The sequence below is a fragment of the Merops nubicus genome, unplaced genomic scaffold (assembly GCF_000691845.1).
Source record: "Merops nubicus isolate BGI_N331 unplaced genomic scaffold, ASM69184v1 scaffold12619, whole genome shotgun sequence".
NCBI classification, from domain to species: Eukaryota; Metazoa; Chordata; class Aves; order Coraciiformes; family Meropidae; genus Merops; species Merops nubicus.
The window spans coordinates 893-17,647 of NW_008630237.1; the positions used below are offsets into that span (position 1 = coordinate 893).

The 16,755-nt window shown below is 38.0% G+C and overlaps 1 protein-coding gene across 1 annotated transcript in view; it reads left to right on the forward strand.

Moving 5' to 3' along the window:
• Positions 1 to 3,166: 3,166 nt before the first annotated feature.
• FGFR1OP (FGFR1 oncogene partner) overlaps positions 3,167 to 16,755 on the forward strand; it is a 19,570-nt gene continuing 5,981 nt past the window's right edge. Inside the window, exons 1-6 of the mRNA XM_008947219.1 lie at positions 3,167 to 3,172; positions 7,318 to 7,371; positions 9,321 to 9,375; positions 9,955 to 10,043; positions 11,781 to 11,915; positions 12,674 to 12,757. Coding sequence (XP_008945467.1) covers positions 3,167 to 3,172; positions 7,318 to 7,371; positions 9,321 to 9,375; positions 9,955 to 10,043; positions 11,781 to 11,915; positions 12,674 to 12,757 — 423 coding nt within the window. The remainder of the gene's footprint in view (positions 3,173 to 7,317; positions 7,372 to 9,320; positions 9,376 to 9,954; positions 10,044 to 11,780; positions 11,916 to 12,673; positions 12,758 to 16,755) is intronic.

Consider the following 16,755-nt stretch of genomic DNA (forward strand, 5'->3'; position numbering starts at 1 on the left):
TGAGCTGTATTTTGAGTAGGGAGACCTTTTTTGAGCTAATTTGTCAAGTAGGCCCTTTGGGCCACCTGTTAACTTCTGAAGCAGTGTTAACTAATAAAAGTATAATGATAAAAGGATAACTAAAAATAAACCATAAGCCAATTAGGTCATATTGAACACGTGAATTGGTGTTTCTTAATTCCTGCCTTATTGTGGTATGTAAGTTTTTGTACTACAGGTGCCAGTTCGTTGACTTTTATGTGATTATTTACTGCAGTCTTCGCTGTTCTGTGATGCTGCAAGTTTGCAGTATCCAATATGGCATAAGGTATACTTAAAGCAAGCTAGCAAATGACTTACAACAGTGCAAACTACATCCTATTTACTGGGTTATGTCTCTTTTTAATAACTGGTATGGTTAAGCCTGCTCATTTGATGAGTTCATGGTGTTTTGTCTTAGCTGTAAACCTTAATTGGCGTGTAAGTTTGATGACTCTCTGTTCATTGATAGTATTAATGACTTACAGAGTTTGTTCTGCTAGTACCTGACAAAAAGGCCATTGTCTTCCACAAGAATTAAGGTTGAGTAAGTCTTCTGAAATCATTAGCCTTTAAATGAAAATAGATTATACCATGCATTAAAAAAAAATTTGCCATCATCATTCCATTAAAATAATTTAAACATGGTTGTGATCAATAGTGTTTATCTATTGTGTGTGTCAATATTTTTTATTATGTGGTAGAACTGAAAACATTTTACTTATTATCAAAACAGTTGTTTTATACTTCAGAATGAGTACTTGCCATTTTTTCAAGATGGATGAGGCTAGGAAGATAACTATAATGTGTGTGAGATTTACTGAAGCAGATACATTTAGAGAGAAAAATACATCGTCAATGAATAGTTGAATTGGTAGGAAGCACCACAGGTAAAGACAACTCTGGAAGAATTAGAGTTCAGGTGGAATTATTTCAGTGGATAGAATACGTTGGGCTGTCAGCTAATACATTGGGTAACATTTATTAACTGAGTAATTTTTAGAAAGAAACTTAGCAATGCCTTTGTTCTTTAATACAATGATCTTTATAATGGGTTGCAGTTTATTCTTATTTTGAGATTGATTTCTTGAGTGCATTGGTGTTGATATAAATTATTTAGCTGACAAAATTTTTACTTGTGTGACATTTTAAAAATCTTTTCATGATGCTTCTATTTTCCTGAGACTGTAAATACTGGAGTATTTAATGAAGTCATAGTGTAAAAACTGGAAGATGTGTAAATATATTTGCCACTTGCAGTTGAGAATTCCCTATCTGCTCTAAACTGCCATGAGTGTATAGATGTAATTTGTTAATTGCTGGGATTAATCTGATGGGCAAGTCTGCTTCCTAATGAATTCTATGAACATACAAAATATAACTGGGTATTTGTACTTTAGTGAAAATTATCACTGATACTGTGCAATGCATGCTGTGTTAGTAGAGATTGTCTTCTCTCTTGATGAGAATGTAATCTTTCTTCTGGGGAAACTATCATCATCAAAGCAGGAAGAGCCATTATGATTCTTACTGTGTTCCTTTGCTATCTTACTTTGTTTTGGTTTGTATCTTTCATTCTGGAAAAATAAGTTTAGGCCTGTTTGCTTATTTGCTATTTGCATATAACCACATTGTTATAATCAACAATGCTTTTAAACGTGTTTGGAATGTTAACTGTTGTGATGAGTATGTGGTACCCTATAGTGTAACCTCCTGTTTTCTGGATGTTGCGGGGTTGGTTTTTAAAAGGGTTAATCTCAGAAGGTTAACTCATTTCTTGGAATCCAGGAGAACCATTAATTTTTTTTGTGTAACATCTACCTATTCTTTTAAGTATAATTTATAATGATTTTGTTTATAATGATAGCCATTTATAATGATTTCAGGTGAACTCCCCAAAATTCAACATTTAAATGTCAATATGTTCCTCTTCGCATCATGGATGAATGAATTTTAATAACATGAGATTGAGACCTCCTTGTGACATGTAGAATAAGCACATGATAAATGTGTAGGTATTTAGAGTTTATGGCTTTTAGGTGTTTATTACCCCCTTTGTGGCGTGGATTCTTCCTATATATTTCCTAGTGTTCTTCATATTTTTGATTACCCTGCAAAGAAGTTTAACTTTCATAGACAAAAAAAGGCTGCTAAGTTGAAGAGGTTTTTTTCTGACAATACATAGTCACGCAAACTACTCCCTGGTCTTGCTCAAGGCTGAGAACCTCACAAACTTTGCAGATGAAGAGTGATAGGGAGGGTACCGAGTAACATTGGTAGTGAAGTTGTTGTTTATGTTTTGGCACCAGTTTTGGATTGGTGTTGCATATAGACTGGTGTGGACTGTTAGCCTGGTACACACAGACTTTTAGCCTGGGGTGACCAGTGTTTGGACTGCTTAATGCTCTGTCAGCCTTGCCCTCTATCTACTGAGGTACATGACAGTCATTAGGAAGTGGAGGTGCTGGAAGTTGTACAGGAAGGTGCCCATGGGCCACTACACTCTCCATATGCCAGAGGTTGTTTACGCTGGCACATGGGTGGGACCGTTCCATGGCACTGGAGCAGATGGCAGTTATCTGTGCCTGTGCTTTGCCTGGAAGATCTGAAGGCTGTTTATCTCAGCAGCAGTGCATTCTTTTACTCTGCAAAATCTTATGCACTACTTGAATCATTTCACTACCCTAAACGTGCACTTAACCACGCCATCCACTGGTGTGTGTGATTTGTGAATGTAAGCTTGCAAAACTGCTTTGCACCTCCTGCTGGTCCATTTAAGATCGCTCAAGTGAACGTCTCCCTTTTCGACACTCGCTGAACTTGCCTACCCTTTGTTTCTGTGAGAATGTGCAAAGTTGCCTGGATGTGGCTTCAAAAACTGTGTGTGTTCAGCTACTTAAGCAGGTTGAGAAGGGTGCACATTTGGCAAGCTGAAATTTATTTCTGCTGAAGTGTCTTTGGAAAAAATAAAATCCCAGGGCTTCCTCTACAAAAACTGCAGGGCTTTAAGGATTTGTAGAAACATTGTGGAGAAGTGCATGAAATGGACAGCAAGAATTTGTCAACTAGCAGTGTCAAGAAAAAAAAACATATGCTTATTTTCTGTGCACAGTTTGTGCTTAATGCCTGTTACAAGAAGGCAGGGACCATGCCGGTATGCTCTGAGGCATAGAAATTAGTTTTAAGTACCCAAGTGCTTTCCTCATGAAAAGCATTGTATCAAGTTTTGTCCTAAGACAATAAGCTCTCTTGTTTAAGTGCTGGACAAATGCATTCCAGCACTAGATACTTAAATGTTGGAGTCTGCAAGTGAGAGCTAGTTAGAAGCTACAGGTCATCCTTCAGTCCTAGGCAGTCTTATCCTTTTACTTTTCATCCAGCATCTGGCAATGGAAGCTGCTGTGGATGGTTTATACAAGGATACTAAATCAGACTAATAACATTCTTAAGGAAGCTGCTCGTTTTCTCCCTATTAAGGACATATTCCCAAATCAGTTTGGCAGCTCTGAGGTGCCACCTAAAACATGTTTGGGAAACTACTGAGGGTAGTAAGAACTGTTTTCCCCTTTGCCAGGGAGCTGCAGACATAGGAGGAAGCTGTTTCCCTGCACAGTACTTCAGGTACACACAGGAGGCTCTATATTTAGACCTGGATAAACTTATCTGGGTTCTGAAGAGGGAAACTACAGCCCAGTGCACAAAAGTTTCTCTCATGGACTGTAAGCTTCTGATTTACAGTACAACAGCAATTGGCTAGAGAGAGTGTTGTCTGATGAGCTGTAAATGCCTGGTAGGAAAAGGGGAAGTGTATGGGTCAGTACTTTGAACAAAAGTGCATTTCCCTACTGAGTACAGACAGCAGGTGTCATATACCATATTACCCTTGCTCATTTTAGCTAAGTACAGTGAAATAAAATTGTGGTCCCTTTGGTATGAGCTCTTGCCTGATAAAAATACTTAGGGATAGAAGGGAATGGGCACCTTTCACAGGACGAGGAAGAGGCCTGTGGGTCTGGTGGGTGCGAGGGCGATCAGAGTGAACGTCATCAATGTAACCCTATTTTATTGGAGATTTAGGAAGGATATGAGTAGGGAAGTTGAGTATCAAGCTTTGGTCTGCTTTACTACTCAACTTTGAAAAAAATTCTTCAAAATGCATTTGGATTGTGTTGAAAAGTGCTAGCAGGATAAGGCAGTGTGGAATAGGGGGATAGCAAGAGCAGATTGTAACAATGCAGGGAATGCAGGTCGGGCCGGTGCAAAGGGCTCTAGGGCAAAGACAAATGCAAACCGTTCACACTTGGAAAAAAAGGGAGGGGAGGGGACGGGGTGGAACAAGAACACTGGAAATAGAATAGTCTGTGCAATTATGTAAGCCTCCATATCTTCTGGTGGGAGCAAATTGTTATGACTGATGTACAAATTCTCTGACTTGTCTCATTTTCTGAAAAGTCTACATGACATTGTCCATTCTACTGTGCAGGATGCTTAATCTTGTAGGAGGTGATTTTGCCTTCGGCATCAGCTTTGTAATTGTTGCTTTTTACTTGCTTCCTCACGAACCTGAGAATGACTGTTTTAACCTCACACAGGTTCAAGTGTATGGTTCCATGTCTAAATATACTGCGATGATATTTTGAAAATATCTTTCTGGGATCTGGACAGTACCTGCTTCAAAGGATGAGCATGAGTGTGGTGGAATCATGTAAACCTTCCTTGTGGAGATGGTACAGGAATGCTTAACTTGAAACTTGGTCCTTCAACCCTGCAAGCATCTCACTGTGTGGAGGGCTGCTTTTCTGTGGAAAAGCTGTGGGGTGGTGTTCTAGAGTATGCCAGTGAGCCAAAGGGAGATGAGGTAAAGACGGGTTGCATTATCTTCTGGTGATGAGGCCCTAACCTTAGGGGTATTAATCGGCCACTGAAGTGACCCTGCTGTTCATGGGGAATGGCAACATGTGGGAGAAATTGACATTGTCGTTAAATAGGTGATAAGAGGAAGAAAAGCACCTCAGCCTGTGTTTAAAAGTCTCTGTATTGGACCCAGAGGAGCCTCTGGGTCAGCCTCAGAGGAGAACCAGGACAGGCAAATGGTCATAGTTAGGTGGAAAGAAATGTCAGTTGTGATATTCCAAAATCTCAAACAGGTCAAGCTGTGGTTCAGCTGGTGTAATGGCAACTTCTTTCAGCCAACTTCGTTCTATAGTTTCGTGATCCAGACCACTTAAGGGGGTTTATCCCTATCCACATGTAACGACAGGTGGGATTTATTTTGAATGGTTGTAATAGCCTGTCTCTTCCATGAATGCATCGTTACTCTTTGTGTCCTGTGTAAGCACACTTCTTTTCTCTGACATCAGTGGAAAAGAAAGTCAGCATTGCAATCCTTTGAAGTTTTTAATTGTGACAAAAGACTAAATTTTAGCTGTTGGTCAGAAACTTAATGTGCACTGATTTTTAAAAACAGTTTAAAATTAATGGCTTGTAAGAAGTCTTGCTCATTGAATGCTGTACCCTGTGAATGGGGTATGAATGCTGAAAAAAAATTAACTGTCATGTCAGTATGACTGTCATGTACAATTGTGGTAAGCATTTTACACTTCTTTTGATGGTAAATAATTTTAACTTTTTGTCCTTTAGAAAGGTAACCAAAGAGGGTTATGCTTAAAAAGAAAACAAGTATTTTATTTTTCTGTGAAATGTGTTGTGTGTTTTGTGTTGTTGGTTTTTTTTTTTTTTTTTTTGTGGAAGGGAACAGTTAGAGGGTAACCTACTTTTTGTAATATACGTGAGAAAATCCAAACATTCTTTATTATTCTTAGTTATGGAAATTGGTCTCTAAAAGCCAGCTTTCTTCTTTGCCCCTGAGAAAGCTGGCATTTAGTTCATTACTGCATAACAATCCAGTTGCTACTTCAAAACATCAGATGAAATGTTGTTTAAAGTGGCAGACTACTTAAAGTATGTTGTCCATTTGATATCTTCAATGAAAGAAGTATAGAAACTGTAATGTTCAAAAAAAACAGGTAAGGCTTAATCTTAAACATTCAGAATAGTTCTTAGAAGAATCCTGATCCTTGACATTAAGGTGTTTAAAATCAGTTAGGTAAATTCTCACTACAGAGGTATTTGAATGACTGGAGTCAAGCTCTCTTTTCCTTGAGAAATTCTGTTTCTTTGTGTCTGATCTGACAAGAAATCATAGGAATTTGTGTGCCTTAGCATTAATTTTTAAAAACGTATTATTACAAGTCGTTTGTTCGTGCTTCCTGGACAAATTGTAAATGAAGGGTAGGTGTTTCAAAGCTGCCCTTTGTAAGAGATGGATTTTTTTAGCTCTCAGAAGAAAATAATACGAGATAATGTAGATAATTTGGAATCTTTTTGTGTATGAAGAAATAATTTAGGAAGTCTTGTATCACTTCTTCCACACACCTCTGAAATGCTGGAGTTTGAACCCCGAGCCCCGAATTAAGGTTGACATATGGGTGATTCCCACAGCCCTTCATACAGAGGAGGTGAGTTTGCCTTATAGCTTCCCCCCAGGGTGCGGCCGGCCCTGCAGGGAGAGCCAGAAGGGAAATGAGCCCCAGGGGTCCTGCATTGAGTTGACAAAGGTCAGGGGTCTGCTGGGGGATAAAAGCTGGGACCACTTGCAGGGAGTCAGGAGTGTCTGTCTGTGGAGTGCACTCCCCAGAGCTTCCTGGTTCAGGAGAGACCTCCTGACTCTCCTGGAGCTGGGCCCCAGTCAATTTAGACCTTTACAAACATGGGCTGATTGGGTGAGAGTTGCCATGTGGGCACCTTTTTCTTATATGTTTAGCTTGGTGATCTGGCTGTTTCCCACACCAGCTATGGGAAACCTCAGTTCTCTGTTTGTACCACCTGTTGTGGGCCGAGTCACATCTTTTGTGAGCTCGCTGGGGGTGGCGTCAATTATGTGCCAGCTGATTGATCTGTTTGTACCCCCAGTGATCATTCATGGAATGTCCTTTTTACTTATAATACAGTCTGTGTATTGGTTTCTCTTTCTGCTGGTTGTGTCATTCTTGTTGGGCCTGGTCATTGGCAGAACAACCTCCCGTGTTCTAAGACTGAGAACTTTCTTCTCAGCCTGAAGTTATATTGCCTGCAATCTTAAAGCACCTTAATTGCACTGATGTAGATTACAATCGATGCCAAGTTGCTTGAGGAGAAAAAAATAGCTGTTAAGTTACTTGCTGGTTTAATGCATTCTATTTACATAGGGAAAACAGTGCTTGTACAAATGCTGTTTGTTTGGTTTCTTTTATTTGGCAGGCAGAGTTGCGTGCAGCTGTGTTTTTGGCATTAGAAGAACAAGAGAAAGTAGAGGTAAGAGAACTTAGAATGATTATTTTTTAATTTTTTTTAATTGTTCTTCATATAGAATTAAGTATAATAGCCTTAATACTTTCTATTTGTGAAACATAGTAAGAAAAAGTTACATATTGCTGCATAAGAGCATGACACTTAAAGAACACAAACCAGATTTTTGGATATTAGGAGAAATTTAATCACCAAAAGGGTTGTCAAGCACTGGAATAGGCTGCTCAGGAAAGTAATGGAGTCACCGTCCCTGCAGATACTTAAGAGATGTGTACCTGTGGTGCTCAGGCACATGGTTTAGTGGTGGACTTGCTGTGCTGGGTTAATGGTTGGATGTGATAATCTTAAAGGACTTTTCCAACCGAAATGATTTTAAGATTTTATAAAATTTGAATAACGTCTTTTGGAAATTAAAATATTGTGATGTGTTTTTTGATAAGTTTATTATGAAAGCAATTTAATGCGGTAACTTTCCAAGTATGCTGATGCTTTTGGTATTTCTCGTAAAGATGTTGTAGGCCTACTTCAGCATAATTTACTTCTATGGAAGGAAGACTTCTGAACTGAGACATAGTCTACATGCTAATACTGTGACAATATATTCATATTAAGGGTATGTGTTACTAACATGATGAAGTAACAGTACTGCTGTGGTAGCAGATGCTAGTTTTGTGAACCCTCATACAGCTGGTGTTGCCTTGTTTCCTCTGTTTCCTTTCCCTGGCACTAGAGAAAAGAGGGTGCTGTGTGCCCAGGCTCTTTTTTTTTTTTTTTTTGATAAAGGAGTGGAAAACTGTCCTTTTCCTCTACAAGTTAGGTGGTTATGCTCTACCTGGAAAATGGCACAACTGAAGTGGACCTTATTGTGATATTATTAAGGAAGGGTAGAAGTTATTATGTGGTATAAGATTCTGTATTTGAAATTTATGTTAGAATGCTAGAAATCTAACATAAAATGACTGAAGAAGGCATAATAGGAGAGTGATGTAGTAGAGCTGTCTCTTATGGGAAGCTTCAGCATGTTATAGAGTACCCAGAGTACAACTTCCCAGACTCTGGAGAGTAATAGTGCTGAAGAGAGATTTGCTACAGTCAATCTCAGCTCACCCTTTTTTTCAAAAGGCTGAGATGCATCATTAATTTTACACCATAAAGACACTGGAAATACATTAATACTTACCAGTACTCTGAATTTTTAAGTATTATGCCGTATAGGTTTATCTTTTCACACAGTGCTTTCTTGTGCATGTTAATGTTTGACTACAGTGATAAATACCTATCGCAGATGCTTTTCTTCAGTTCTTACCCAGCATATTTTGGTATGTTAGAAATGGTATCTAGAATTTAGTTTGAAAAATCCCTGAACCATATAGCACAGTGATTTATCTCCATTTAAAAATCAAAGTTGGAGAGGGCAAATTGAACAAGGGAGAATAACAATTTTAGTATCTTTTAAGGTCTTCTAATTAATAGAAGATTAGTATTGATTTATGAATGACTAATTAGCACAATTTGTCTAGCTGATTTGTAAATTAGTATTTTGAAAACAAAGACTGAATTTCCTTAGACAAACTTGGCCATTATTGTTAATGGGGCTATTATTAGGGGAGCCATTTGGGAAGTTAACTGCTTACTGTACCTTTCTAATCCTTAAGTAAATGAAAATCAGTATGCCATTAAGAATTTTAGTGAAATTACTAGCTTCTGTAATAGAAATACTGAGAATTTTAATATGCTGAAGTAAGTGTAAGGCTCTGCAACTTGTACTTACAGGCAGTAGAATCTAATGCAAAGGTAGATTTTGAAGAAGTGAAGTACATGTGCCTGGAGTCATTATGGAACAGCATTCACAAAAATACCAACTTGTGGTTTTCAGTTTCTTGCTAGTAGGAGGATGATGTTAATTGTTTTTTTTAACAAATTAATTGGTTTGTTTGGTTTTTGCTTTTTGACAGAACAAAGCACCTCTAGTAAATGAAAGCTTGAAAAAATTTTTAGGTACAAAAGATGGTAAGTTCTTTTAGTATACTTTTCAAAATAATAAAAGTAGGAAAAAAAGGATTAAATCTTTGAATCTTTTATTAACAGTACAGCCTTCATGACATAAAGGATGCTTTTGTTCCTGGCAAGTGTCATTCTGTTAATGCAGAATAGAATTTAATGTAGTTTAAGTTAATATTGCTGAAGTTGTATTCTTAACATAGGTGACTATTGCATTAGTTTAATATTTCATGATGAATTATGATTGTGCTAACTCAGAGCCATTCTAGACCAACAGAAACAGTAACCAGTGAAAACTCACTGTAGATGTACAGTAGTGAATGCACACATAGGAGAAATGCCAAAATTATGTCTTTTAATCAGCAGAATAGTTAAAAATTCAGGTGCAAGATTAATTTTATATGATGGCTGAGTTAGCTGATTTGTATACCAATTCCCTTACTTCTGTGTGGTGGCAGTTTCCTGAATGTCTAAATGATTGTAGGGCTGTTGAGTCAATGTAGAAGTTCATACTGAAACCATTATAATGTTAAAGCTTTGAACTAAGAACTGTTTGGTGTATTTTTACTCTCCTTGTTTGCTTTTTAGGTCGCTTGGTAGCAGGTCTTGTTGCAGAATTTCTACGGTTTTTCAATCTTGATTTTACACTGGCAGTTTTTCAGCCTGAATCAAGCACAGTAAGACATACTGGTTTTATTTATATGCTGTGCTGATTGTTCTGAGTGCCTGGCTATGAATGTGGGTGCTGTAGTAGGTTTATTTAAGCCATTTGCTTGTGTTTATGCTAAATAGTATTTTATATTTAGTCTGTGAAAGGTACTTCTTCCCATAAAGACAGACACTCCAGAAAAGTGTGCTAGTGTGAGTGAGTAGTCCCTCTATAAAAAAAATTAGTGCTTGATGATGTTCACTTCAAATTAACAAATTAGTGATTTTTGTGAAATCTTATAACAGTATACACAACAGAATACACCAGCATTTTTTGCCAGTAATTTTCCTATGTCATGATACTAAGTCAGTATTGTTACATTAAAATTAAAATAATGTCAGTAATTATTCTGAGAGGAATTTCAGTGAAACAAAGGACTTTGTGCAGATGTACAGGGTAAAAAATGATTGAATAGAGTAGTTCAGTTGAGAGGAACGTACAAGAATCGTACCAACCAATTGATTACTTTTAGGCTTTTGATACTGAGTTAGAAGTTTCTTACATTTGTCCTTTCTATGTTTTTATGATATAAAGGTTTTAGTAATAAACTTGGCATTTAAACAGTTCCATGTAACTGAAGAATTTCCATTTGCATCTCAAATACTCATTTTTATTCTTACTGTCAGTTTAAGTGGCTAAAAAATTAAAAATCCAGCTTTATTAAATCAATTAATTGACTTATGTTTCTCAGAAGTTCATGTTCCTTTTTAGCGGCTTAGTCCAAGAAAATCTCGCGCAGCCTTGTCCTTTGCCTTCTCTGCAGGCAGTGCACAAGGACACCTCTGCACAGAGGTTCACATTCATGCTACCAGTTAGAAACTGTTGATGCTTTGTCGTATTGCTGCTCACTCCTGGGAGCAATGCTTCATTTGCATTGGTAGGGCATCTCGTGCTCTTTGAAACGCCCTCTTCCTTTTTCCAGTAAAAGTGTCTTTTGCTTGTTGCAGTCTGTACGTGATACTTGGTGAAAGTAAGCAAGCTGGCCAAGACTGCTGTGCATAGAGCTGAAAGATTTTGCTTTGTCTTCCTCTACCAGCCCTTGTCTCTGAGCAGTTTGGCATATGGCCTGTTTATCCTCCAGGTTTCAGTGGTGGCTTGCGTTCAGTATTTGCTTGACCAGTGTTTCAATAGGTGTCATCAAGTAATTTTAAGTGTTCAAGTTCAACTGGTGCCCTTTGCAGTTTTGCCATTCTGAGGTTATGGCAACCAACTTGGGCTTGCTGCAGCATTCTGCTTCTGTTGTATTTTTCTTTTTTTGTGATATGAATTATCATCCCTATTCCTGTCCAAACCAATGTCTTTTTAAAGTGAAACAGGCTCAAAGTCAGTATTGACCTGTGCTAGTATAATTTTATATGCACAGGAATGGATATTCTCCATCTAGCCAGTGGTTCCAGCAAACTCATAGTTGTCCTAGGATCCATTTTTAAAAGTGACAGGTGAAAGTAAATTCACCATATAAATCCTGAATCATACAAATGATTAATACTTGCATATGTAAAATAATTTTGGATGGTCTGTGGTAAGCTCAGGTACAGATGGGGAGTAAGTGATGGAACAGTCCATCATTACATTAGCCCACATGCAACAGGAAGTCCTAAATAATTGCTGTTAAATAAGACCAAAAAGATTTGGGAGTTCTGTTACAAAACATATGTTGAGTTTTGTGACAGTTATTACTGTGTTGTGCTTTTTTTTTCTTTAGCTAAATGGCCTTGATGGTCGAGAAAATCTAGCTCGAGATTTGGGAATTACAGAAGCAGAGGGTACTGTGGGTGGTCCCCTGTTGTTGGAGGTTGTTAGAAAATGTCAGCAGAAAAAGAATTCGGGCGGTGGAGAAGTAAGTAGTGTTGACACCATTGCTTTCTTTCTTCCTAATTCTTTATTTTCATTTCAGTGTTGAAAAATAAACTGAAATTAAGAACAATTGGCTATCGTCAAGTATATTATACTTTCACATTTTACATTATGCCATCAACATAACTTACCTGAAAACAAGGCTGAAAGATAAAGATTGACTATTCTGTTAATTTTAATACCACCCTAGTACTCTTTACTAATAATCTGCTACAATGTAGTAACACAGAGTGGACCCAGATAAATGACACAAAACACCCTCACTTTCTAATTTCTAGTGTAGTTTGGTAACACTTTTAGCTGTACATATTTTCTTTGGCATACTTCTAATTTAATATGACCTGAAAAGCCTAGAATTGATTTTGTTAAAAACTTTAAAGCTGTTCTGAAAACATATGTATTTAAAATTAAATATATGAAAGTGTTTCACTTATCTGAAGGCAATGACAGTAATATTTTAATAGGATATTATAGTTGTTAAATAAATGAATGCAATCCAACCAATAGCATTTGGTTAGTTTTCTGTTGTGACTGTGGCTTGGAAGAGAAGTCTCTGCATCCAAATTGCATTCAGTTCCCTAATGGAAGCTTAAATTCAGAAGTAGTTCTCATAGACTGCCTAACATAGCATCACAGTGTCACAGTTTGCATGCTGCCTGAGTGAGGATGGTAGCTTTTTTTCTTGTTGGATGGTAATAAGACTTAATTAAATTTTTAATATGTGTTTGTGAAACTTCTTAGATGTCTCCAGTTCTAAGTGATAACCCGTGCCCCACATCAAAATCATCTGAGGGAAGATCAAGCACACACCCTATACCAAATAAGGTAAGATTGTTTATATATAATGAAAAAGCTATGGAGCATACACAAGATAAGTAAAAGAACTCCTGTGAAACTGAGGATACAGTGGTATTCACATAAATGATCTGTAGAGTCCTGTACCTTTCCATCTGGGCAGGTGACAGCACATACACAGTCTGAGATGCACAGACAGGTTGGAGCTGACTTGTCTGTTTATTGGGCAGCTGGCTGAGCGCTGCTTGGGCTTGATAAAGTGTTAGGATACAGCTGTCTTTGTGCTGGGGACTGTGGCTTTCTTTTCTCTCTCCTTGCTAGCATAAAATATATATTAACTAATGTCTTCCAAGCCTCTAATATTCCTTTATGTTTGACTGGAACTGATCAACAGGTTGAGAATTATGGGAAAATGTAGGGTACAGAAAAAGGCATGGTCACTTAATCCTCTTTTTCACAGGAAACTAGCTACTTACTACACTCAGTTGAAAAAACAAACACAAAAAACTACACCAAAAACCACAACAAACTACAGAAAAACCAACCAAACAAACAAACAAAAAAAAAAAACAACCCCAAAAAAAAAACACCAAAGCAAAACAACCATGATTCAAGTACTAAAGTTTGTTCAATTTGCTAATGTGATCTGATCACATAAAAGGATTTAATAGCTTTTTTCCAGGATTACCAGAAATAAACTTGGAGGCTTTCCAACTCACTAATGAAAGCCAAGAAATATAATATTGCGTGGATTGTGTTGTTACTTTATTCATTTTGGAGAGGGAGTGATAAGGATAGAAGAGAAGAAAATGACAGCTCAATTTGCATCTGCTTAAGTTTATTCTGGTTCTTTATTTTTTGCGAGGCATGTTGCATTATGTCTGTTATTGACAGAGCTTTTGGCAATGCAGTTGTGCAGGTGTTTGGGTTTTTTTTTAAACTTCCACCGTTTTTTTCAGTGGTTGAGCTTAGCCAGCTAGTCCAAAATACATTAGTTGGGGAAGACAGAGAGACACAAGCATAGAGGAGTATAATATTTTAAGACTTGTTTCTAAAACTAGATAGAGAAGAGTGAGTTTTTAAGTTATGCCTGGAAACTCTGCTTCAGAGGTGCTATCATGGAGTAGGAACAGTTGAGTTGTTGGCGTTTAAGATTGTGACAGGAATAAATGGCAGTCTTAGTTCTTATATCACAACTGTTTGGGCTTGTACAAAATGAGAACTCCCATACTCAGCTCAAATAGTGCTGTCCAAAGTGGCTAGAACATAAATATAAACCATGTCTGAATGTTTTCCAGAGATTAGTACTGTTATTGCAGTGCATGGTATTCATCTCTGTGTTGAGGTTGTCAGAATTTTTTGAACTGCTATTGACAATTTAGATGTACTAGAATGTTGAGGTAAAAGCTTCTGTTGACTTCAGCTTAAGGATAGTGATTGGGACTGGTCCAGTCGACAGTGGCATTTTTGTAATGTTTATATACTTTAACACATTTTCTTTTGCCCATATACTTATTAGAGATTAAAATTTATTCTACTGTCATTGAGTTTTAGAGAAACTTCCAAGTAGGAGTATTCAATTCTGAGCAAGAAGTGTTAGTGTTGTAACATGTCAGGTTACTGAATCATGTTTTCTTTAAGGAGAGTTTTGTGCACTGTCAGAATGCCACAGTTAAGAGTTGAATACTTACAGCACGTAGCAGCAGCTGAGGTAGTGATAAGAACACTTTCATTTACCTGCTTTTTCTGATGTGATGGTGTTGCAAGTAGCATATAATTTCAAACAAGTTGGAATTTGTGATCAGACTTTTTATTTTCTTTACACCCATCTTTTGTGGCAAGCAAATAATAATTTGCTCCCGTTGCAGAGAGATAGACAAACATATTCTGAAAAAGCTGTTTCAGTGGGGAAACAAATTTTCTCTCCTTCCTGAGATAAATCTCTTTTCATGGAGGATTCAGCAATATATTACAAAAAGCAAGAGCTGTTAGTTGGACTACCTACTCCTTTAAGAATAAGTAGTGGGTATCTTAATGGGGCTACAGACTACAGTTCTTGGATATCTTTTTTTTTTTTTTTTTTTCCTGCTTCTCTCTCTCTTTCTCCATGGGAAAGGCAGGATTAAAGAATATTCTGCCTGTGCAGCATACTTGGATCTGTACTGCAGGAGGAGGAAATTTTAGCCAGTCCTTGGCTGGAGCAAGGTGGAGGTTACCTGAACAGTCTAGACTTGCTGATTGAAACCTGAGAGTCTCTGGTGGTTTTTCAGGAAACCTGTGAGCTGACCTGGCTCTGACTGTGACTTGGCAACCAATAGATGTAACGTAGAAAGGAGTGTGCTAGGAGAGTCCAAGAGCCCAGCGCATGGCAGCAGCAAAGAGTTGCAGTTATTTAAGTGAAACTGTGAAACCACACTCTGACTTATTAGCACAGGTGATCTGAAACCCAAGGTAGGCATGTTGCTCTTTGAACCTTAGCCATAGTTAACCTATCACTGCAATTCAAAAGGACTTGTATTTCACTACAGCAAAACTTTGAGACATGAAATCAAGCAAAGCCCAGCTGTTGTGCTTGTAGTTTCTCAGGGAAGATAGCAGCAGCTTACTCTCTCAGGGCCCAGAAGAGAAATCTAGGTAAACTTGAATGTTTTTCTTTTGTCCAAGAAGTTTTGTGAAGATATGACTGGGGCTCTATTACTTGATGTTAAAGTTGGCATATAGAATAGTCCTTACACAGAATCACAGGATTTTTCTGGTTGGGAAAGACCTTTAAGATTATAAAATCCAACCATTGAACTGACACTACCAAGTCCACCACTAAACCATGTCCCTCAGCACCTCATCTACACAACTTTTAAGTACCTACAGGGATGGTGACTCCACCATGCCCTTGAGCAGCCTATTCCAGTGCTTGACAATCCTTTCAGTGAAGAAGTTTCCTCTAATAACCAACCTAAACCTCCCCTGGCGCAACTGGAGACCATTTCCTCTTGTCCTGTCACTTGTTACTTGGGAGAAGAGATGGACCCATACCTCACTACAGCCTCCTTTCAGGTAGTTGTAGAGAGTGATAAGGTCTCCCCTGAGCCTCCTTTTCTCCAGGCTAAGTGACCCCTACTCCCTCAGCTTCTTCTCGTAAGACTCGTGCTGTAGGCTCTTCACCAGCTTCATTGGCCTTCTCTGGACATATTCCAGCACCTCAATGTCTTTCTTGTATTGAGGAGCCCAAAACTGAACTCAGTATTTGATGTGTAGAATCACCACTGCTGATTAGAGGAGGATAATCACTTCCACAGTCCTGTTGGCCACACTATTTCTGATATAAGCCAGGATGCTGTTTGCCTTCTTGGCCATCTGGGCACAATGCTGGCTTGTATTTAGCTGTTTGTTGACCAGCACCCCCAGGTTCTGTTCCTCAGGGCAGCTTTTCAGCCACTCTTCCCCAAGCCTGTGGCATTGCCTGGGCTGGTTGTGACCCCATGCTTGAGTATCTATAGGACAGAGCCATAAACTCAATACAGAGACTGAAAGTTAGGTACTTTTAAAGTATCTTGTCTGTGTAATTCTTGGTTTTAGCAGTTGGAAGGAGAAAGTGTCATTAATTGCAGTCTCCTTAGTCTTTCCACTTTAAAACCTAGCATTATATTGCAAAGATTAACATTTAATACAGAAGTGGAAGTAATTTGCATGGGCTTAAATAAATTATTTTGAAGACAATGGCTGCAACTAACAATATTTGTTTATAGAGGCGTTGCAAAGCATCATGTAACTTTCAGGCTTTAAAGCAAACTCCCCTATATTCAAAGCTAGTAGGTAAGAATCAGTCTCTCTGTGTCTTTCATTGGGTCACAACCACCCCAGGCAACAGAAATCTTGTTCTCTTCAGCTACCTGAAAGGAGGTTGTAGTGGGGTGAGTATTTGTGTCTTCTCCCAAGTTAATAACAATAGGATGAGAGGAAGTGGGCTCAAGTTGCACATAGGGAGGTTTTGATTGGATATTAGGAAGGATTTCTTCACTGAAAGAGTG